At 37.1% G+C, this 24243-nt stretch overlaps 3 protein-coding genes across 5 annotated transcripts; 2 read left to right on the top strand and 1 right to left on the bottom strand.

Moving 5' to 3' along the window:
• The first annotated feature begins 1497 nt into the window (after positions 1-1497).
• On the top strand, positions 1498-8782 carry LOC121740075 (zinc finger protein 664-like). Of its 3 annotated transcripts, XM_042132796.1 has the most exons (11): positions 1498-1758; positions 1826-1954; positions 2046-2111; positions 2483-2594; positions 2955-3089; positions 3302-3537; positions 4228-4343; positions 4750-4861; positions 6058-6213; positions 7572-7767; positions 8560-8782. In XM_042132796.1, exons 1-11 carry the CDS (start codon positions 1663-1665, stop codon positions 8694-8696), a joined length of 1491 nt encoding a protein of 496 aa, XP_041988730.1. In that variant the 5' UTR covers positions 1498-1662; the 3' UTR covers positions 8697-8782. The 3 variants fall into 3 exon arrangements, with proteins under 3 accessions (XP_041988730.1, XP_041988732.1, XP_041988731.1); XM_042132798.1 differs by lacking the exon at positions 6058-6213; XM_042132797.1 differs by lacking the exon at positions 2955-3089.
• Positions 8783-13084: 4302 nt separating this feature from the next.
• Positions 13085-18262, bottom strand: LOC121740071 (tyrosine-protein kinase transmembrane receptor Ror-like). The gene is made up of 4 exons (XM_042132791.1): positions 15806-18262; positions 15377-15519; positions 14561-14710; positions 13085-13546 (listed from the first exon to the last, which is right to left on the bottom strand). Exons 1-4 carry the CDS (start codon positions 18029-18031, stop codon positions 13249-13251), a joined length of 2817 nt encoding a protein of 938 aa, XP_041988725.1. The 5' UTR covers positions 18032-18262; the 3' UTR covers positions 13085-13248.
• A 1190-nt stretch (positions 18263-19452) lies between these two features.
• Positions 19453-20217, top strand: LOC121740078 (RNA polymerase II transcriptional coactivator). The gene is made up of 2 exons (XM_042132800.1): positions 19453-19667; positions 19908-20217. The coding sequence occupies exons 1-2, from the start codon at positions 19602-19604 to the stop codon at positions 20166-20168; spliced, it is 327 nt and encodes a 108-aa protein (XP_041988734.1). The 5' UTR covers positions 19453-19601; the 3' UTR covers positions 20169-20217.
• The last annotated feature ends 4026 nt before the right edge of the window (positions 20218-24243 follow it).

The raw sequence follows: 24243 nt of genomic DNA on the forward strand, positions 1-24243 counted from the left end.
ACACTCAATAAAGTTACGAGGCGAAAAGACTCGAGTCTAGCCAGATGTTCCTTTAGCAGGCCCCTAGACTCTAGGGGCCCGGTTAGTATATTTTCATCTTTGTCTATCATACGCATTTATCGCAAGACTACGCCAGAGGACACTACGCAGCACGGCAGCTGCGATGCTTCGCGAGTCGCGAGTGAGTAGTGACTCGCGACAAAGTATAGTCTGTCAAAAAAGTAAAGAAATTAAAAAGTGGCAACATCGTAGTGTCATCCCTTTCAAATCAATCTAAAAGGGCCCATTCACGGCAGGACTGCACGGCAGTCCTGCAGTGAATGGGCCTCTTAAGAAAAAAGGGATGACACTACGATGTTGCCACTTTTTAATTTCTTCACTTTTTTGATAGACTATACATCACAGAGTACCTTTTTATATATAGGAAAAGTACATACAAACGTCTGTTCCGTGGAATGTGAACTGACGTCCGTTAATATTAGTGTTGTTCGTGTCGTTTTCCAATATACATTGCGCATGCGCAAAGTTAAAAATTAGTGTCAGTGTGAGTGTCATGTTCTAAATTTTGACAGAAATTGTTAGAACATGACACTCCATTATGAAGTTGACAGTCAGCTGCCAAACTACGAAAAAATGAAACAGAATGAAACGAACGCGGCTTTTACATTGACTTTTATAAGTGGACGCGGCATAATGGTTTCTACCAAATCAAAATACTGTGGCCAGTCCGCCATTTTATGTTCCGGTTCTCCGAGGTACATAAACTGTCAAAGTGTCGTATTATAGGGATGTCGAAATTGAAAGAAAATATCGATATATCGATACATGGATATTTGAAAAAATATCAATATCGGTCTCGATATATCGCGAAAAAAATATCGATATATCGGTCAAATTTTTCGACCTATTTGCTTTTTTTAAAATTAATTTATAGTCCGTCAAAAAAGTGAAGAAATTTAAAAAAGTTTGTCCTTGGATCGGTACGTTTATATTTTTACTAAAATGTTTGTTATTTTACCGATGCATGATGGCTTGACTTCGTATGTGCTAATTTAGTTAATAATTAGACAATAAATAAGATTTGTGATAGAATAGAATATAGCATGACTTGATTTTCGATATTTAATCAACATAGAAATTAGTAGATTTGACGTTTAGTGATGTACTTTTTTATCGAATTTAAAAAGTATAAGGTGAAGAATCTGATCATTTATTTAACTGATCAGATTCTTCACTGACTTACTCACTTATAACATCTTACTTATCGATATCCTCGACAAATATCAACCGAGTGTCCCATCACTATAGACCGCAATGTTTAGTTCTTGGCAATATGGCGCCGGCCACCCTTTTTTTCAGTTATGTCGCTTCCATCTGTTTCCTTATTCATTGGGCTTTTATAAGTAACTTTTACTGTCTACGTTAAGTAAACATTATTAAAAAAAATACCTGACAGTTGACATTGACGATTGACAGTTGACACTTGACAGCGACGGTGTTTACCATGGAGGTGTTTACAAAATACAAAAACCAAAATAAATAATATTATTACGATTTACGACTCGGTTTTTTCTTAGATAAAGAGTAAATTAATACTATATTGCCAAAATACCTAAGTGTACATTTTAATTCTTATTAAAAAACTTTGTTTGGAAGTAAATTATGCAGTGTCGAGCTTGTTTAAAAACAAACTGTAAAAATGCGACGAAACTCGATGAATTTAATGTTAAGAGTTTTAATCTCATCACGAATTTAAATGTAATATTGAATTTATTATTTTCTATATTGTGAGTATGTGCATTACTATACAATTATTCATTTACAGATACATTCAGGCGACGGTATGCCTCAACAGCTCTGTGCAAAATGTACAAAAGACCTAAAAGTTTGTATTGCGTTTAGAGAAAAGTGTATTTCTTCCAATTCTGTTTTATCGCAAGTAGTATTTCACAAAGTAAGTAATTATTTAATATATCTGAATTTATATATATAGGTACACATCTGAAACATTATTGTAATGGCATCAAAAACAATATTATTTTCAGAAATTAAAACCGGATGAAATTAAAGAAGAGGACCTTGAAAGTAACATTGATGCCCAAAATGTATTGGTAAGTTACATTTTGATCTATCAACACTATTCTTTAGTCTAAACACTGCAGTTTTTATTTGAGACCAGTGAAAAATGCTGAATTTTATCAGTAAGTAAGTAAAAGTAAATCTTTTTATGGATCTATTTAATCCATACTAATAATATATATGCGAAAGTGTGTCTGTCTGTCTGTCTGTTACCTCTTCACGCCCAAACCGCTAAACCGATTTTGCTGAAATTTGGCGTGGATATACTAGAGTCTTGGGAAAGAACATAGATACTTTTTATCCCGGAAAAATGTACGGTTCCCGCGCGATAAACGAGTTTTGGCGCAACGGAGTTGTGGGCGTCATCTAGTATTTTACATAAACCTTATATGTTTTGTAACAGAAAACAGAGATACTTATTGTGAAGACAGAGGAAAGCAGCAAAGTAGAATTTTTGAAAGAAGAATCACTGTCTAGTGAGGACCAGTTTGATGACAGTTTTCAAACTTATGTAGGTGAGAACTGAAACCCTATTGCATATTTATACGTACAAACTCATAAATTAATTATTGGCCTTGTTTTGCTTTCATGCCAGCAATCAACCAATTCACCTATGTCCATTCTGCATACTATTTACTTCATCTATCTTTGTGGTTTATAGAATACATTTTAAGTTTTGTATGTATTTCATAGGTATATAAAATTATTATTATTATTATTATTATTATTATCAGCCTACAGTGTCCCACTGCTGGGCAAAGGCCTCCCCTCTCTCTATAAAATAAATAAAATAAAAAAAATATCAAAAAATCAAATAATGTTTTATTTTCATAAATGATGAAGTGTACATTCAGTCTGAAAATGTTTTGTTTTAGATGATAAATATAATTTATATAGTAAGAAAAATAAAAGAAAATTAAAAAGAGAAAAAGTTGACCACTCCAAAAAGAAAAAGGGAACTACAGGGGAAGCACAAATATTATATTATGATAGTAAAAAACATGAATGTGGTAAGAAAATTCATGAATTACTTAAAATTATTTTTATGGTATATATATGTATTAGTCTGTGTAAAATGTAAATATATTAATAAGGGCTAAAATTAAAATTCTGCCTTTTTGGTGAGAGAAAGGCATAGGTTCTGGACATTTTCATAATCTTTTGAGGCCTTGTCTTAGTAATATTTTTAAACTTGTTTATTTTTACGTTAATTCTTTTATAGGCTTATGCTTGGAGTACCTTGATGAAGACAGTTTGTTTGAACATGTAAGCAGCCATGAGCAGAGTAACTACTGTCAAATATGCTCCAAACATTTTGCATCATGGCCAAAACTACTGGTACACCGAGCAGAACACTTAACAGGGCAGACATTCGCTTGCCATATCTGTTTAAAGCGGTTTCGCCTAACCCTGTCATTGCAGAACCATTACAACGTCAAACATTTGAATAACACTCTTGTGAGTACTTTCCCGTTTGGGAAATATATTTCCATTGTATTTATGCTGTTTACCACAAATACGAAGATGACCCATCTTAAGTGTGTCATAATAATTTTAATTGTGCTTAAAGTAAGGTTGCTAAGATAATGCTTAAAAGGTTAATGGTAAATACTGTGACAGCATTATACGTTTTGGCACAGTTGAAATGAATGGCGTAACTATAGGGTGGCTGGGCTGGCAAAATGCCACGGGCCAACCCAAAATTCTCACCTCACGGCCGGGGCCAGGCCCAAGAGGCCGAGCTTTATGCAATATTTTTGTATCCATCATTCATCCAAAGTTCTAACACTTTAATCTATACTAATATTATAAAGCGGAAGAGTTTGTTTGTTTGTTTAAACGCGCTAATCTCAGGAACTACTGGTCCGATTTGAAAAAATTTTTCAGTGTTAGATAGCCCATTTATTGAGGAAGGCTATAGGCTATATGCTTATTATCTTTAGAACTACTAGAGCAATTTTATGTTATTTGGCACACATGAAGAATAGACCATGTGAAGGGACTTAGGCTATTTTTTGAGGAAAAATGTACGGTTTCCGTGTAATTCCTAAATTACGCGGGCGAAGCCGCGCGGAACATCTAGTCATTGATAAACTAATAAGTGTTTTATTTATTCATAATGCATTAAGTACATACTTTATATTTCAGAATTTATTACAATGTTCGGATTGTGACAAGGTCTACGACTCTGTAAAGAAACTACAAAAGCATATTTGGGCATATCATGGCAGTAAGACTTTCAAGTGTGACAAATGTTCCTTGGAGTAAGTTTTTTTTATTTATTTCAGGGAAATTAATGAATTACAAATGATCTCATCCTAAGTTTTTGTTTATGCGACTTTGCCTCTTTATTTGAATTTTTTTCAAATAGAGGCAAAATCGAGTTATAAACCACATTGTTTTAAATTCAATTTACACAAAAGTTGCAATAGTGAACTAGGATAAAATAAAGATTTATGATTGCTACTAAAAAGTACAAATTTTGCCTGTTTATGTGAATCTGTTTGATTTTATAATTGAATCAAACTCAAAACTCAAACTCAATTTCTCAAATTATTCAGAATAAATTTTTGCAAATGTTCTCTGAAAGTCTACATGATGCCTACCACCGGTAAAAATCCTTTTTTACCCTTAGTGCAAATACTAGGTAAATACACAGTATATTTTCAGGTTTCCACACAAGCAGTTATATAACTATCACAGACAAAGAAAACATGCAGAGCGAACCATGTTGTACTGCGATCAGTGCGATTATAAGAATGTATTTTCTAGGAACTTAAAGGTACATTATTCTTCTACGAAATCTCCCAAAAGGTAGATAAATTAAGTTGCGATTTAGGTATTTTATATTTATCGCATTTTTTATATTATAATACACTGTATCGCTGGTTTATCGAGTTATGGATAATTTTCAATTTTTCCTTACTTTGCTAAAAGACCCATATTTTGAGTCTTAAAACGAAATATTCAGAATATTTATGTTATTAACTTTTAAGTAAAAGTGCAAACTCCTAATGAGCGGGAGCCCTAAAAGTAACGAAATTTACTTACTGGCATATTTAATAAATAAAACGATATATATTAGATGGAAAGCCCATAGACAACTTAAATTTACGAGCAAAATGTATAAATTTAAGAGTTCCTTACTTAGTTTTAGTTTACCAGGTTTAGACCCAATTTCACCAACCTCTGTTTGTTAAATCCTAACAAGGCATTACTTAACGGACCTTGGAAAATTAAACAGACTGTTTACATTTTTACTATGGGACATAAGTACAAAATACTTATGTCCCATAGTAAAAATTTAACAGCGGATTAGTAAATGCAACGTTAAGTGAACAACGAGTGAATAACATTCAATTCGTTCGTTCTTGTTATAAGGCGACGAAATTGCAATGAGTTTCATCAAGACCCAGTTTCATCAAGCAATGTTAAATAAATAATGGCTTGGTAAATCAGTTAACATTGCATTTACTAATCCGCTGTTACATTTTTGCTGTGGAAAATAAGTATTTTAACAGTCTGTTTAATTTTCCAAGGTCCGTTAAGTAATGCCTTGTTAGGATTTAACAAACAGAGGTTGGTGAAATTGGGTCTTATCCTATCAGCAGAACAATAATGTGTACATACAGCCACGAACTTTCCTGTATCATGTAAATTAAAATGAAACTTATGTAATTTGAGCAAATAAAAATAACATTGACTTAAATATAACTTTATTTAAGAGTTCGGAGTTCCAATTAACAAAGTGGACAGTCTGTCAATAAAGAGTAGGTGCAGTACAAAATTTTCTTAACGTAAGCATGCTCAAAAGGTGGTTTTTCTCTTTGTATTTCCACAGAGAATGCTTATATATACACTTGAAGTATACCTTGCACATTTTTATCTCTATTGTGATTTCAAAATTGTATACAGCGTCTACATTTATTTGACAAGCTATTACTTAATTACTTAAAATATTATACGTGTAATTTTCAGCTGCACGCGCTCCGCATGCACACTGCGGGGCGCGTGTCGTGCGCGTCGTGCGGCGCGGCGCTCGCGGACGGCGCGGCGCTCGCCCGCCACCGCTGCACGCCGCGCCCGCACAACGTCTGCCCCGTCTGCGGGAAGATACTCACCAGGAACTCCAGGGTATATCACGCTATTAGTGCTATAAGTTATAACTCACCGGGAAGCCATCGCGACGAAGTCAGTGACGTTACCGTGGTAATGTCCAAGCAACGTCTGGCGCCTCTAGGTCGCCGCAAAGCGGTGTTTTTCAAAACAGCGCTTTGCGGCGAGGAGGAGGTAACATGGTAAAGTCACTAGCTATGTCGCGATGGCGTTCCGGTGAGCTGTAGCTCTTATTGTCACTGAACTCCTAAACGACTGGACTGGTTTTAATGAATTCTTTGTATGCATTTTGGGGCGCTTCAGATGGTTTAGATCATTCAGATTCAGAAATATCATGCAGGGCAACGTCTATCGCGTCTGCTAGTGACAAATTCACAACGTCTATTGAGACGTTATAGTTATGCAATGTTTTATCTTTATTTATTACTAGTCATTCCGAGTGGCTTCGCCCGCATAAATTAGTACTGACAAATTAGCCCAAAAATAGCCTATGATTCTTCACACGTGATCATTTTTTTTTTAATTATTGTATCGTGTTTCTTCGCTCCCCCATAAGGCTGCGTTTCCACTGGAGCCGAGCGAAGCTGCGTTATGAAGAATGTGTTTTGAACCAATAGAAACGCTTCACTTGCCTGGCCACGTTCAGCCAACGATTTTATTGGTCCTTGTAAAACACATTCCCCGCAACGCAGCTTAGCTTATTCTCTGGTGGAAACGCAGCCTTAGTCATACTCATAGCGTGATATACTGTAGCCTTCCTTGATAAAAGACCTATCTAACACTGAAAAATATTTTAAATTTGATCAGTAGTTAGAATAGGAAAATGCCAGCAATTAACTTTGCACAAATAAGCAAATGTCAGTGCCACACTTGGTGAATTTGCGTATTTGATCACGTTTTTTTTTTTAACACAAGAAGGGGGCAAACGAGCAAACGGGTCCCCTGATGGAAAGCAACTTCCGTCGCCCATGGACACTCGCAGCATCAGAAGAGCTGCAGGTGCGTTGCCGGCCTTTTAAGAGGGAATAGGGTAATAGGGGAGGGTAGGGATGGGAAGGGAAGGGAATAGGGGAGGATAGGGAAGGGAATTGGGCCTCCGGTAAACTCACTCACTCGGCGAAACACAGCGCAAGCGCTGTTTCACGCCGGTTTTCTGTGAGAACGTGGTATTTCTCCGGTCGAGCCGGCCCATTCGTGCCGAAGCATGGCTCTTCCACATATGTCTGGCGCCCGTTCAAACAAACGAAGAAACTTTTTAGATTTATAATATTAGTATAGATACTACTCATGTAACGTACCTAACGTTACGAAATACGCACACATTTTGTTGGTTGTGAAAGTGTATGTAGACCTTTATTTTGGCTAATTATTCCCAGCTGGCCAACCACCTCAAAACGCACACAGAGGAGCGCAGCTACAAGTGCGACCGCTGCCCTGCGGCGTACAAGACGCGTGCGGCGCTGCGCGTGCACGCCGCCCGTCATGACGGTATACGCAGATACACGTGCGACACCTGCCCGCAGGCCTTCCACAACCAGAGCTCGCTTATACGACACCGACGATTGCACACCGGTACGTGAAACAGATTGGGGGCTCCCACACGTGGCGCGTAATGTCGTGGCCTGCAGACTAGGGCCGTTGTGTACTGACTACTTTGCATTTTTGACATTTAACTTATTAAGTAATAAGACAAAGATATAGAAACTAGTGTAAGCATTTTGACTAAGTATTCTCATTTAATAAACAGACGGACAGACATCGAAGTCTCAGTAATAGGGTCCCGTTTTTACCCTTTGGGTACAGAACCCCAAAAATGTCTGGACCAATTAAAAATTTCCAGATATTGATAAGTTTAGAATATCCTTTTTGTAATATATTTTATTTTTTAAGAAATAAAATACAGGTATCCTAATCTTTAACAGAAATACAAATATTTCCCTTCTAATCTCCAGTAAAAATGTTTGCCGCTCGACAAAGTGGGGTCGGGATAGTTTATTGGCAATATTCCTTTTTTTTTTTAATGAAATAAGGGGGCAAACGAGCAAACGGGTCACCTGATGGAAAGCAACTTCTGTCGCCCATGGACACTCGCAGCATCAGAAGAGCTGTAGGTGCGTTGCCGGCCTTTTAAGAGGGAATAGGGTAATAGGGGAGGGTAGGGATGGGAAGGGAAGGGAAGAGGTTAGGTGATTGGGCCTCCGGTATACTCACTCACTCGGCGAAACACAGCGCAAGCGCTGTTTCACGCCGGTTTTCTGTGAGAACGTGGTATTTCTCCGGTCGAGCCGGCCCATTCGTGCAGAAGCATGGCTCTCCCACGTATAAATTCCGTGGTTATTGTATTAATGTTGTGTTTAATTTCAGGTGAGAAACGCTTCGTGTGCACAATTTGTGCTAAAGCATTCACAGAGGGATATAACCTCAAAGTGCACATGCGCGTACACAACAAACACTTCAAGAAGAACCCCGAAACTGAACGTTCTGGAGGTATTCAAGATTAGTCCCAGTATTTACGTATTGGTTCGTTTAAACTTTTTGTTAAAGTGTAGATAGTTTGCGAGTTCAAATTAAATATAATAATTAATAACAAAAACTGATTTCTTTTCTTCATCGTATATTTTATAAATTAAATAATAATTTATTATAAAAAAGAAACATATTATAAACTAATAAAATAAAGAGTAAATTGTATCACATACAAAAAAGTCTTTGGCGAGTACAGAAAATGTACTGTTTATCTTTAATTTTCAAGAACTAATAATGTACATTGTACAGTCAATGAGGATAGTTGAATAAAATAATTATTTTTGTTATAATATGGTAGAAGTATGTAAGTAGCATCAATATCGGTTAAAAAGCATTAAAGAGAAATTCGTCATATTTTTATCAACTACCCTCATTTACCTTTTGGTAAAAAAGTCTACCTAATCTACTTATAGCTTAATTACACATGTACTGTGGCAAGAATGATTTTCTAAACAATAAATTAATATGGACTAACCACAAACACTTCAATACGTAAATAATACAATAATTAAATGCCATAATAACTTTACACATACTTAATACTTGTAATACACACAGGTAACGTACACAGTCATCGAGCATAATATCATCAAAAGAGCGGTAATGTTTTTTTGCATTAAAAAATTGCCAAAACTACGTTCTAATTGGCTGATAATTTCGCGGCTGAGCAAACATTGGTGGGGCAATGTTTTCAGCATAAGCGTAATTGACCTTCAGATTATCAGTGATAGTTCATTGATCAATTTGCTCGAAGTATACAATATTATATCAAACACATACGAATTGTTCAGTGTCGGTTTATACAAATGTTCAGGTGGTAAATGGTTTATGGATTGTTCAAGCACAACAATATCAAAAGTATACTCTTTAAACACTTGGGGTCAATTCACATCAAAACAACACGATACACGTGCTTCTTATTGGGATTGACCCTTAACCTACGAATAATAAAAACTAAGGAAACGTAACTCCCATACTTCAACCGTTTTAAATTTGGCTCCTTTTCGAACACTAAAATATGACAATTCAGATTTTCGCCAAGGTCGCAACTCGCATCTCAGGTAACGTATCATAACATTGCGCGCCGGACGACAGCCTGAGCGGTTATCAATGATGAAAACTCAAAGCAGATATGTTACTACCGCGCGCGTTGTGAAGATTCAAATACGGCCCAATTGGGCCGTCTGTTATTTAGTCTGCATCGAGCGCAGTCACGAACGTGCCGCGTATTGTCTTACCAAAATAAATTGAAAATGACGTCGTGCGTGTTTCGAAAATGTACCAATTATGACTCGAAAGTAAACAAAACACATGGAATCTCTTACCACATGTCTTGATTGCAATAAATACCTCGATTATTTACATTTTCAATTATTTTTTTGAACAATCTGGAAAAAATCGAAATTTCGTCATAGCTCAGGCGAAGAAAGAGACAGCGATACGATTCGACGTTTAAAAATAGAACTGTCTCTTTTATGTAAATTGTTTTTCGTATCTTTTGTTTCACTTATCTGTCAAATTTGTCAATGTTTGCAATTTTGAATTTGAAAATTGTTCGGAAGAGATTTAAGCCGGAAAATAGTATGGACGTAACATATCTGTCTAAATAAAACATCATTGGATGTTATTGTCATTGTCATAGTTATGAAACAAATAATTGTCAAAAGCGGATAGTATTATGCAGTATACACCAAGCACATCTACTATCACGAAGAAACGAGCACATAATTATTATTTTAAAATCAAACATTTTCCTCTGATACTTAAGACATTGATAATAATTATAATATACATGTAATAATTATGAACAAACCTTGTACGACTCGGGCGAATCTAAAACTGTCCGAGCACCTAGAGAAGACGTTTTCAGATAACAAAAATCTATGTGTTATTACAGAATTGAAATTAAAAACTTACGTAATTTTTTTACTTATAAGTCACAATTAATATAATATTTTAATAACTGTTAGCAGTTTTTTATTTTTGTTCATTTACAATATTATTAAAGGAAATACTTATTTGTTTTTGTCGATTGAACGTAATTTATTACATTATGTTTTTTTTGTTTTGTTGTAAAAAAATCCGTAGCAAGAAATATGAGAATACCCATATCATCTTATAACGCATTTAGTATAATGTCAGCCAGACCCTAAAGTTTCGTTTATGATTAAATTGTTACATCTTGCATAACACTGTCCATGGCGACTTTGTAAAAATTTTGTAATTAAATTATTTTTTGATGAGTGAAAGAGAAATGAGTTTGACAAAATTGTCATGTCAACCTGGTTGAATGTCACTCGAGTATATAAAAATGTGTACCGAACACATGCATAAATATGCATGTATTCGGGTCACATTTTGTAGCCTTTTGGTGCACTTTTTTTGACGGAGTTACTCTTCCTTAGTTTTTATTATTCGTAGCCCTTAACATAATAATTTTGTGAGATAATAAATGGCAGTGTGTTGTTATTATTATTCAGTACCTATAATAATATTGTACAAGTGACAAAAGATGTCTTTGTCTATCAAAATAGCTACCGAGAATCTTAAATCACTTACAAAACTGCCAATTGACAAAACAACCATTAATTTTGTATTTATAATAAGTAATAAGAAATACGTATTGGTGTATACCTTTAAATAACAGAATAACCTTCTTATGTAGATAGCCTTCTGCAAACAAATACTGCAAGCACTGTCCAGTGTCCTAAGTTGTGAAATTTCTATTATACACAGCAAACTTTAATAGGTAACTTAATGTAAATTTACATACATATAATTATATAATAGAACACATGATAATGGTCACAGTTAGATGGGAACAGTTTAATATTACGTTTAAGGCGGCAGGTATAATATAAAAGGTAGTTAATAACAAAAGCAATTATGTGATTCTGTATATAGCTACAATATAGTGTTTTGTCTTCTTCAATCCAATTAAAAATGTCACTGATGTGACAGGAACAAAACACTGTATAACTATTCAAAGCTTATATGTACAACGTTTATTAGCAAGGGGAAATATATATAAGATAATATAAAACAATGCCTCTATGTTAGTAACAAAGTAACAAAGCTATTATATCGATCGTTGAGAAGACGTTGACATGTTCCTGTCTGTGTGACGTATAAAAAGTTTTTCAATACGGAATAATACGCAAAGAGCGCAGCAGAGGGCGCTACTAGCACATACAGCTATAATTAATCTGACCAAAATCTGACATTATGCACACGTCATATCAAGATATTGACAGAAACGTTGTCAAGCGTCGAAAAAATTTTCGGTCTTACTACAAAAGATTTAAATACCGGTTGAACAGTTGATCAGACAAAAATTTGGTACATAATGGTCTCAAAACAACTGTTCAATAGATGTTTAAATCTTTTGTGGTAAGACCGTTTAAGTTTACTGTTTTCAAGCTGGTGCTGTAGCAGTTGCAGCACGAGCATAGACATTAAACAGTACACAAAAAGTTTTATAGAGTGCACTATAGCGTGAAAACACTGCAGTAATATTCTTCGTAAACACAAAATCGCAATTATGTTTATAATTTAAAAACTGTCACGCAAACGCTTAAAATATAGATGAATTGAGGCGATTAATTAAAAAAGAGAAAATCAGACATCTAAAAAATGAGATCATACATCCACAAAATTATGTATAAATTGTCTATTTTTCTACTTCGATGTTTGTGCAAGAAACTTCGTCCGGAAAAACTGCAAAACTGGGAGTGTTTGTGCATAATTTATATAGAGAATTTATACAAGTATATAATGTTATATTGCTTTGTACTTTCTTTTAGCACTTTTCAAATCAATTGGACGCATGTGTATATGAATTTGAGCAAACGGGAGAAATTGTAAACATTTAAAAAACCTACTTCAATTAATCGTCTTTTAAGATTTAAGATAACTCAAGGCGGAGTAAATTGTTAATATCTTAAGTAAGTACTTACAAATACGGCAATAATAAACGCTAACATAAATGTATTTTGACTGAGCCGGTTAAACTGTACTATCCTATCGAGTACTTACAATACGCCATACAAAAATCGACAGGGCAGATGCACAAAAAAATTTTGTTCAAGTCTTTCGCCTGCTTTCCGGATCATAGAGTTAATATACCTAGCGGAATAGAGTAACAATCTCGAGCTGTCAAACGATACCGAAATTAGTTTTCATCTGTGTGAAAAATATGTGTACGTATACACTTACACAAGCATGATTTTGAACATGAATTCTATGAGATTAATTTGTCAACGTGCGGCACGTGCCGACTGCACGTCAAAAAAAGAGTGCTGCTGTCATGTATCACACGTCTCTTTTTCGTCAGTGTCACTGATAGTGACATCTCTCTTGCTGGTCTTTGTTTCTCTATTCCGCTAGGTATATTAACTTTATGGTTCGGATACACACAAAGCGCCATCTGGTGGCGGACGTTTTGAAACCCACATTTCCATCGACGATTTTTGTGTGCGTCCAATCAGCAGCATGCCCTTTCCCCCATCAAAACCCTAGAGAATTTAACTAGATTTCGTTACCGTAATTATTGGGTATCCTCACGACGGTCTCCTTGCCCACTCTGTCCGTATCTATGAGGGATCCGGAGCTGTACTTCTTGGTCTTGGGCGCGAGGGGCGGAAGGTCGGAGCAGGTGGACGATGTGTCGTCCCTGGGCAGCTTGAGACTGGTGGCCAGGGAGCCGTTGGAGGCGTGCGGGGGGAGCAGGGGCGCGCGCTCGTCGCGCCGCCGCCCGCAGCTCCCGGACTCCGACGCCGGCGCCGCCACCTCCGGACACCCGCCCGTCTGGATCCAGTCTTGCAATCTGGAAGTATAAGATGGATAGTAGCAAAAGTATGAGGGCGGACGCTGAGTTGAGCGTAAGCCAGCCGCGGCTGCCCGTCGCGGGCGCCCGCGCCGTGCGCTCGCCATAGTAATCGGGCGACGGCTGACCCGCTCAACGTGCGACGGCTGACACTATTACTATGGCGAGCACACGGCACGGGCGCCCGCGACGGGCACACGCTCAACGCAGCGAACGCCCTAAATGATAATTAAAGTGAAAAGTCTCGTTTTATTGAGATTTCAAATAGTTGAACGATGTTATTGAGTGAGTTAAGTGTCGATCGTTAGCTTTATTTAATTACAAACTACAATGTCCACAAGTGAACGTGACTCCGACGAAAACGTTACTATGAATTCCTGCACGCGAGATCAAAAAGAGATAAGCGTAAAATGAAAGTGTACATATAACATCATTGATACGATAAACTAATTTAATTAGACCACTAAAGAAATTAAACACTAGCTAATATTTGACCGACAAATTCAATACGTAAACAAAAAAATTACAATATTTTATTTTTTTAACATGGGACTACTAAAACAAAAACCTACAAAAAGTAACTCAAAGAACTATGGCAAATTGAAGGCATGTTAAATAAAGAATTTAAAGACAAACTCTACGAGCTAGAAACATCCAAGCAAGGTTGGCCTACGGTTGCGCTAGAGCGAGAGGAGTGGGAAACCTTGCGGAAGGGTTTTGCCTAGCAGAACAACATAGGCTCCGAAGAAAATTGACTGCTTGCATAGGGCTGGATTTATTATTTTTTATGAGTATAGGCCACTTTAATTTTGTCGCCCCTATGTACGAACTCTGCCGCCATCCTAGGCCGCTGCCTCCCCCTAGGACGCCATAAAACGCTGCCGCTTATATGCCATGGCCTATACTGCATATACATTTTATTATGTACTTTTCGGTATCAGTCTGGCGTCAATCACAGATTGCTGGACTGAACTAATGCCAGCTTGACCGTGTAACAGTTGTCCAAGGGCGAACCTGTGAACTATCTCCTCGAAGTTGGGTCGTCGTTGCGGCACGTGTCGCCAGCAGTCCCGCATGAGCGCGTACATGGGCGGCGGGCACGCGGCCGGCGCCGCCAGCAGCTCGCCCGCTCGCACCATCGCTATCACCTCCTGGTTGCTGTACCTGGTGGACAAAATGCCGTCAAAAATTTGCCGTGTGCCTTAGATTTTTTGAATGAAACTTCCATAAGTGCGTTGTGTTTCATGGCCGCTGTACCCACTCGACGAGAGCCTGTCGCCGAGATCCTCGGCCGTACATGCATCGCGAGACGTTTTCCTCGCGAGAGCCAACGAGACTACACTCTGTTTTATGTCAGAGTATTTATTCACACTTGCATACTGTTACAATTTTCTTAAGACGAAACTGACTATGCATTTAAAGATATTACGATTTACGAATACAGACGGATGGACAGACCTAGCGTGATTCGGGATTGTGGCGCTATTTGCCACTGTTTTATCTCGCGTCAACCAAACACAATATTATCATATTTCGTCGCTTTCTTTCCACTAACGATGAGTGACAAAATCTTTAAAGGTGCCTCTTCACGATGTTCCATACTGGCCTACTACAAGTCATCACCATTGTGTAGGTGCAATGGTATATGATGGCCGACAATGGCCACTGGATTGCCAGGCACCAATAAGCCTTGTTTAACACCAAGTGATAGTGGTCTACAGTTCACAATGACCTGCAGTGGGCCATCGTGGGCCATTGTGTACTGCTTAAGACCTTCGTGATTCTCTCAAGTTTGACTTGCAAATATTTTACGAAACCAATGTCACTCACCCATAATACGGTTGCAGACCGTAGCTGTATATCTCCCACAGCACCACACCATACGACCAAATGTCACTTTCAGTTGTAAACTTTCCATAAAGTATTGACTCTGGTGGCATCCATCTCACAGGTAGCAGACTTTTTGACTGTACCTGTTGGGATAGGCACATCTTAGTAGATTATGTATTTGTAACTAGATGACGCCCGCAACTACGTTGCGCAAAAATTCGTTTACCGCCCGGGAACCGTACATTTTTCCTGGATAAAAAGTATCCAATGTCCTTTTCTGAGACACAAAAGTATCTCCATTCCCAACAAAACCAGTTCAGTGGTTCGGGCGTGAAGAGAAGCGAACAGACAGACAGACACAATTTCGCATTTGTAATATTGGTATTGATAATAAAAGATACGAATATAAAATTGATATACAATACTTACTCTATAGTAGTCTGAACTGTAGATGTCTCTTGAGAGCCCAAAATCTGATATTTTTACTACAAAATCATCTGACACCAGACAATTTCTAGCAGCTAAATCACGGTGGACGTAATGGTGTGAGGCTAGGTACTGCATGCCCGAGGCTATGTTGCAGGCAATGTTCAGTAGTCTCATGGCAGGGAGCCCTTTGCCCGAGGGAGGTGCTCGGCCCATTAAGAATTCGTGCAGGTCCCCGCGAGCCATAAACTCAAACAGCATACACAGGGGCTCCTCCCTCAGGGCCACACCCACAATGCACACAATATTCTCATGATTCAGTTCTGATATTAAATCTATCTCCCTTCTGAAATCTGCCTTCGTTTTTGCCGACGCATTTTCTTTGAGAGCCTTAACTGCAACATACTGAGTCTCACCATTCTTCTTCAGTGCTCCTTTGTACACTTTTCCAAATGCTCCCTCGCCCAACTCTTCCAAGAATTTAATTTGTGACAATGAGTACTGGGGTATTCGTAAAATACCATTGCCTCTGGTGCTTTGAGTTTGCAAATGGGGCTGATTTTCGTTATTCTGGTTTGATAGCAGCTCATTCATTTCTATGGGCGAGTTTAGTCTAGAATTGCCGTAAATGTTTTTGTCAGCATTAGGTAAATTGATGTCTCTTATATTAGCCGCATTTCTTTTGTTCTGGTGCCTGTAGAAGAGACACACTATGAATCCTATTATACCACAGGTGAGTATCAGGAATATTGCAACTATGTAGATCCAAATTTTATGAGCACATTTAGGTATATCACATAGTTTAGCTATCTTTCCATCATTGTCCACAACACACCACGGCTCTGATTTAATTCCCCCGGGATTTCTACAGTAGCTGTGTCGGCCCGCAAGCTCCGGATGTTCAGAGACTTTTACATACATCTGTTTCGACCACTCTATACAAGGTAGCCCATCACTTGTTACATTTGCTCGGCCCAAGTATCCACTACCATTTTCCCAGTAGCATTCATCATCTGAAACCATGATGGTACCTATTCCGATCTTCAAGCAGTCGGGATCATTCTCTGGCAAGTCCTGGCATTCCTCCAAAGTGAGCTGCTGGCCAATGTGAGGATGTCTCTTGGCAATGGCATACTCCATTTGACAGAGTTCATTCTCCAGTATTTCACAGTCTTGTTTACAAACTCTTCTCAAAACTGATGAATTGTAGCGGTAATTAAATATTTGCATTGAGACATTTTTATCAGGGTTCTCTATGGCTTCTGAGATGTCGGTAGTATCATTTAAAATCTTCCTAGCTTGAGCGAGAAAGAAATCATTGGTTTCAATGTGATGGCGACAAATGGGGAATGTGGAATAGCAGAGGCTTGGAAGTGCATAATTTTCACAGTGAGAGCTTATGTCATTAGAATATCGGGTAACCTGGAGAGCTTTCTTCAGTTTGTCCTCCAGAGCTACCTGCGTAGTTTCATACGGTATATAGACAAACTGGCCCTGCAGGAATGTACTACATACCATACCTGTGTACTCCTGACATAGAGGTTCAAGTTTCTTAGGTGAGAATTTCTTTTCTTTGGGTTCCTCTACTTTTTCATCAATGGTAATACTTTCAGGCAAAAGGTTCGTAGTCGCCTTTATATCGATCGCAATACTGTTGTCGCCGTTCGGCAGGGAGGTGGTGAGAATTGGAAGATTGGTATTGCTCTCTTCTACCACCAGCCTAGTTGTCATCTTCTTTTCGTACGATTGTTTTATAACACAAGTGTAGTTGGCTTCATCGCCGAAATTGAGGTTTTTAATTTTGAGGTAGGTACCAATACTCCCATTGACATTATCAACTTTGGTTGATATTTTTATTTGGTTGGTTTCATGGAGTATCTTGTTGTCCTTCAGCCAGTACAGCTTGACGTTCTTCATGAGCGTTTGTTGAATATGTTCGGGCGGGAACTCTTTGAGGGAAGTTTCGATGCCTTCTTTGTTTTTGGTGTAGTGTACGACCTTAGTGAAGTTCATCATCGCCTCGCACTTGAGCCGCACGTCCGACGACACCGGCTTCCTGACGATCGGCGGCAGAGGTTTAGCGAAATATATATCCAGCTTTATATTCCATATTTTTTGTTCCGAAGACGAATTTGACTTCACAGAAGTGAAAGTTTCACTTTTGTTTACGAGCGACTGATGGCACTTGTCGAGTATTGAGAAAAAAACTAAAATGTATAGATATTCCATCGCGAACACTTTCCATACAACTTGTAATAACTATCGACGCGGTTTTGTTACATTATCGTAGCGAATCTTATCAAAATTATCATCAGACACCCCTCACCCAACTTCACCGAACTGTTTTCTATCTTAGCACGTATAAAAAATACATGAAGCATTTGATTTATGCATAAGATTTTTGCCTAGAAATTAATCACAAAAATTATACCACCAATCAAATAAGAAAATTAGCAAATAATTTCAATTTTGTTTGACGATTATTCGCCATTCTCATTCAATCACAAACTTCATGTCACTTTGATGTCACTTGATGTCTTTCATCTTACTTCTTCTTCGTCATAAACTTTTTTTTTCTTATTTATGGCACTCGGCTTTTTAAGCATGACCAGAGCCAAGTAAAAATATAAGGCGGGAAAATTGCGGGAAAACAAATAAATTCTTCATGATCCCCATTTTTCACTTGTTGCACAACACTATGATGTTGCCACTTTTTAATTTCTTCCTTTTTTTTGACAAACAGTTTAGTGCTTTGTGCTTAAAACCGGAAGAACGACTCTAGGCGTCTTTCAAAGATGACTTTTGTGATTTGTCTGTATTATTGCGGCTCTTCACGATGGGCCAGCGTAGTGGGCCATCACGATGGCCCAGCGTGGGGAGGACGTAGTGGCGTAGGATGGCCGATGGCGCCAGCGCTGGCCGTGGAATGGCGGCGGTGTCAGTTTTATATATATATATATATATATATATATATATATATATATATATATATATATATATATATATATATATATATATATAATGAATGAAGCTATGTTAATATGATAAAGGCGAAAGTTTGTATGGATGTTTGTTACTCTTTTACTCAAAAAATACTGAACGAATTTTAATGAAACTTTACAATAATAATAGCTTATACAATACATAACTCCTGACTTTTTTAAGATCCAAGTTTGGGAGTTTTAGTGTTGTTTTAAGAACGGAAAGTATATTATGCTATTATTACATTCATCATTATCATCACTACCATAAACCATTATTTTAATTTTAGGCTCGAAATAATTATTCGTAGAATTCAAGAGAAGGTTCATATTAGGAGGGAGGTGATACGAAGTTCACCGGGTTATCTGGTAAAGTCATAAATTATTAAAAATGCACGTTTTGCATTGCCGCAATGGCTAATGCTTACACGTCCATCTTGAACGACGTTTAGATCACAACTGAACACGGCCATCATGTAGAGGCGTTGCGACCACTGCATAGCCATCGCATCGCATGCGCCATTCGATCGGCCAGCGCTGGCCACTCATGTAGAGGGGCAATTAGGTATTCTATCAATATTCTGTGCTTTTGTCTATGGTTATTGGTTTCCTGTTTCTTATGTCAAATCACAAATGTCAATTGTTTCGCATAGTAGGTATATGACATTCTCTTTGTTGTTTCGTTTGAAGTGCGGTAAACGGCAAATTATTGCAATTTGCAATTATAGGTTATAAATATCCCGTTAGAACTATTTGCATTTCTGCAACTTTCAACAAAGCGTTTCATATCACTTCCATATTCTAAATACGCTAAAAATATGCCAAAAAATAAGAAAAAGCAAGAAGCTTCTAGCAGCAGTGACAGTGATGAAGGTCCAACCGATGTAAGTATGTTTTTTTATAATTTATAATATTAATCGATTTTTTGGGCTTATATTTTTTAAATTTCAGCATTATTGTGATAGCTTGTAACAAAACCTTAATCGGTACTATTGCCGGTAACCTAATTTATACTAATTTAACGACATTGAATATTGATGATGATAACTTATGTATGGGTTTAGCCACAAATCCAAAACTCTGTACCTAATAAAATTCATTAATTCTACATTCTTTTGATACAGAGAAATCCTCCACCAGAGAAAAAAGCAAAGACTGGTGGTTCCAGAACAGACGACAAGGAACCAACATGGGTATTGCAGAAGAATAAATTGGTGAAGGTCCGAGAATTCAAAGGAAAAGTTTATATTGATATAAGAGAATTTTATGAGAAGAATGGTGAATTGTTACCAGGCAAGAAAGGAATAAGTCTCACTCCGGATTTGTGGCGAAAGCTGTTATCTCTGGGAGATGAAATTAACGAAACTGTTAGTTCCTTGTGTTAAGATGGAATATTTTCCACTTTGTTTATGAATTTAATATATTTTGTGATCACTTAAACCTTTTATTATCATTTAACTTTGATTGCATATTTAAGAAAGATTGCATTTTCCTGTGTACATGAATTATGCATGTATGTACATTGAACAATAATTATTATTATCATAATGTGAGACTAAGAAAAATTAAACCAAGTGTTAGTTGCAAATAGATTTATTACCAGTTTATAAAAAGAAACAAATAGATATTTTGTTAACTAGCTGTCCCGGTGAACTTTGTGTCACTTTAAAACCTTCCCTAGACTTCTAAGAATATTTTAAAACTAAAATCAGCCCAATCTGTCCAGCCGTTTGCGAGTTTTAGCGCGACTAACACATTTGAAAATCCATTTTTATATATATAGATTAATTAATAATAACTGGTACAGTAAAATGAGCACATATTTTATTAAACAATAAATGCAATGCCATACAACATTTTGAAAAAAAACTAAAAAAAAAAACAAGTTTCTGCAATTGATTTTGCAAATTTAGGGCCTGTTTCACCACTTCCTGATAAGGTGCTAGATAGGCTTACTTGACAGATTCTCCATACTCTATCATATATATAAGTTAAGTGGTAGATAGCCTTATCAGGAAGTGGTGAAACAGGCCCTTAATGTTGTATGCTATGAATAATAAAAACTAAGGAAAAGTAACTCCGTCAAAAAACATGCTCCACAATACTTGTCAAAAAAGTGTACCTTAGGTACCGTAAATTGGGGGTACTAGGGTCTGCAGGGAGAATTGGGTCAAAAGTGTGACCTTTTTAGAAAACCTAAGTTCCCATAGTATTTTAATTTTACACTATGGTAAGCTTTTTTATTTAAAGCTTACAACATTTGTTATATATTCTGGCAACATTTGCTTGTGCATGAATTTGATGAAAATAACGGTCTTCAAAGAGTTGAGTCAAAATTGTCTGAAATTTGCTCCGAAAAACATTTTAATTTTCTTTACTTATTTGGAATAATTGTGTGAAAGTGAACATCGCATCCGTTGTAGCGGATATTCAGGCATTGAATAAGTAAGAAAGTAAGTGGATTTAAGTATTTTTTAATTGTATTTAATTTTTTTATCATTAAGGTAGTTTTAAGAAAAAATCGGGGTGTAAAGGGTCGTATGTGGGGGAAATTGGGCCGAATATGGGTTTAATAGGGACCTAATTTGGATGAATTGGGACGCCTATGGGTGAATTGGGTCTTTATGGATAGGGTTGTCACGATGGATATATTCTAGTATTATTATTTTATCATCATTGTTCGTACAGGTGTTTGTTGTTTAAAGGGGAGAAAAACCATGCTTCGGCACGAATGGACCGGATCGACCGGATACATACCATCACCTCATAGAAAACTAGCGTGAAACAACGCATGCGTTGTGTTTTGCTGAGTGCGTGAGGGATTGGGAATTTTAAAGATCAGGAACGCAAGTCGCAACACCAGACGAGTCACAAGACGACGAAGAAGAGTGACTCAATATTTATATAAAAATATAATAATAATGTGATAATGCTTGATTGGATCTGTTGTTTGATTTTGTACTGATTCTTGTATAATATATACCTCATACCTATACAGCTATGCCAAAACATTATTTCATATAAGTACCTACCTGAGTAGGTAGTACCTATTTGGAAACATCAGGAAAGTGGCAGCCCTAGCAAAAATGTCTATTAACCCCATATGCGTCCCTTTTCACCCCAGACTGTGGGTGAATTGGGTCTAGTAAGTTTTTGGACCTTTTTGTATATTTTATTTAATGAACTAAAATTGTAATGTATTGCAAACAAAACTAGGAACCACCGGAACTCTATTGATAATTTTTTTTCTTATTAATCTTAAGATAAAGTCAATAAAAATCAATGTTGAACTTGGAAAGTGACCCGATTCCCCCCATTTTACGGTACACATTTCAATACATTTGCAATATTTAGTTGACCTTGAGCGGTACTAGGCTGACGTTACATGACAGATCAAAAGGAACCAAATTTAAAACGGTAATAGTATGGGAGTTACGATTCCTTAGTTTTTGTTATTCGTAGGTTGTATGGGTATTACCTAGTCTACAGTAAATTAATGATATAAAATTAAATTTCCTAAAGTTTATAATTCACAGTATAATATTCCTACAAAACTATTAAAATGTGGTCACCTTTTCCCAGACACTTGTACAAATTACGATAGGTAAAGTTTAAAAATATGTAGAGTGAAAATACATGGATAAAGATTTTGATAAATACAGTCTACAATCTACAACTACTTTTGAATGGAATTCTTTGGTAGACAGAAGTTAAGCACTAGGTATATTTTTTTAACCCATTAATCCCCAAGCGGTAGCACTACAGCTATTCGTCAGCTCACAACTTGGCGATGAGGCGCGGTATTTTAATATTTTTTAATGATTTAAAAATTACGAACCGCGATTCGCCCTAAAGCTCTGTAAGGCTTTAAATGAACGTGGCGAAAAAAGGAACTAACGCCGCCACCATACTAAGGTTGGGTTGCACCAACTTACTATAACTTTAACTACAATGCAAAATGTCAAAACTTTAGTTAAAGTTAAAAATGGACGCCATCAAGACGCCATATTTAACCATAGCCATAGAGCTCGACAAGGTTTTAAATGCTCGTGGCGAAAAAAGGAACTAACGCTGTCATCATACAAAAACGCCATTTTTGACAGTTCTCCTTTACCAGCAGCGCCCCCGCCCAAGTTCATTTATAAGCTTGTTGGACCAGCTGTCATCTGTCAATTTCTCCGGTAAAAGTTAAAAGTTAAAGCTAAATTTAGGGCCTGTTTCACCACTTTCTGATAGTGTCTAATAGGCTATACACAACTTTTTTCTCTGTCATCAATCATCATCAATCTGTCAAGTTAATTGGTGGATAGCCTTATCAGGAAGTGGTGAAACAGGCCCTTAGCCTTAACTATAACCATGACTTTAACCACGCCTCTGGTGCAACCCACCCTAAAACGCCATTTTTGACAGTTCTTTACCGGCAGCGCCCCCGCCCACGTGCATATAAAGCAGGGGTTCCGAAACTTATTTTGTCTACTGCCCACTTAGAGAACAAATTATGTTTTAGCGTCCCCAATTGTTTAAATTTAAAATGCATCCAGATGAAATAAATCACCCCCAAGCCTCTACACAACGCCCTAATTTATATATAAAGGGTTGTCGCAGTAGGTATACAGCGACAACCGGTAGACCAAGCTGACCTTAATTCTACTGGAACATTGAACAAGGTTTACGAGTACTTTGTTCTAAATTAGTACTGGCTACACAGGTAATAGGTATTTACAATAATTTTGGCATTCACAACTAGATTCATTTAGTTTTAAAACACACATTATAAAGCTAAAGATTCTAACGATACCACATTTATTTCATAATAATTTTCTTTTTGTATTAAATACTTGCAAAACACACTATACCCAAGTCATGGTGCATATATTAACTCCTAGTACACAGACACTTACAAACCACACAAACAATATGACATAAATAAAAAAAACCGGCCAAGTGCGAGTCGGACTCGCGCACCGAGGGTTCCGACAGCTTAAAGGTATTATAGACCTGAGTATTTGGTATGAATTTCAATTTAATACCTCTACGCGTTTATGAGGAAATGGGTAGTAAGTTTAAAATTATTAAAAAAAATATATTATGTGATGTAACTAAAAATTTATGGTTTTCGTAATTTTTCCTTTATCTATGCTATAAGACGTTGCTTCGTACCAAATTTCAAGATTCTGAGTTCACGGGAAGCACCCTGTAGGTTTTGATTCCCTTGCAAGTGTCGAAAATTTGCGGCATAAACGGCTGTATCTTTTGATTGCGTTGGCTTAGAAGTTTGATTTTTTCACAGCTTCAAGGGACAGTAGACCTGAGTAATTGATATAAATTTCAGCTTCATACCTCCACGCGTTCCTGAGAAAAAGGGTCTTGACAGACGGACAGACGGACAACAAAGTGATCCTATAAGGGTTCCGTTTTTTCCTTTTGAGGTACGGAACCCTAAAAACAACAATTTTCTGA

This window comes from Aricia agestis, chromosome 2 (assembly GCF_905147365.1).
Source record: "Aricia agestis chromosome 2, ilAriAges1.1, whole genome shotgun sequence".
Lineage (NCBI taxonomy): Eukaryota > Metazoa > Arthropoda > Insecta > Lepidoptera > Lycaenidae > Aricia > Aricia agestis.

Coding starts and splice junctions, on each gene's coding strand:
- LOC121740071 (XM_042132791.1), bottom strand. CDS start 18,031: ATGGAATATCTATACATTTTAGTTTTTTTCTCAATACTCGACAAGTGC. Junction 15,520..15,805: donor ACAGTTCAGACTACTATAGA/GTAAGTATTGTA, acceptor CTATCCCAACAG/GTACAGTCAAAAAGTCTGCT. Junction 13,547..14,560: donor TTCGAGGAGATAGTTCACAG/GTTCGCCCTTGG, acceptor TTATACTTCCAG/ATTGCAAGACTGGATCCAGA.
- LOC121740078 (XM_042132800.1), top strand. CDS start 19,602: ATGCCAAAAAATAAGAAAAAGCAAGAAGCTTCTAGCAGCAGTGACAGT. Junction 19,668..19,907: donor GTGATGAAGGTCCAACCGAT/GTAAGTATGTTT, acceptor CTTTTGATACAG/AGAAATCCTCCACCAGAGAA.
- LOC121740075 (XM_042132796.1), top strand. CDS start 1,663: ATGCAGTGTCGAGCTTGTTTAAAAACAAACTGTAAAAATGCGACGAAA. Junction 2,595..2,954: donor CAGTTTTCAAACTTATGTAG/GTGAGAACTGAA, acceptor GTTTTGTTTTAG/ATGATAAATATAATTTATAT. Junction 7,768..8,559: donor ACACCGACGATTGCACACCG/GTACGTGAAACA, acceptor GTTTAATTTCAG/GTGAGAAACGCTTCGTGTGC.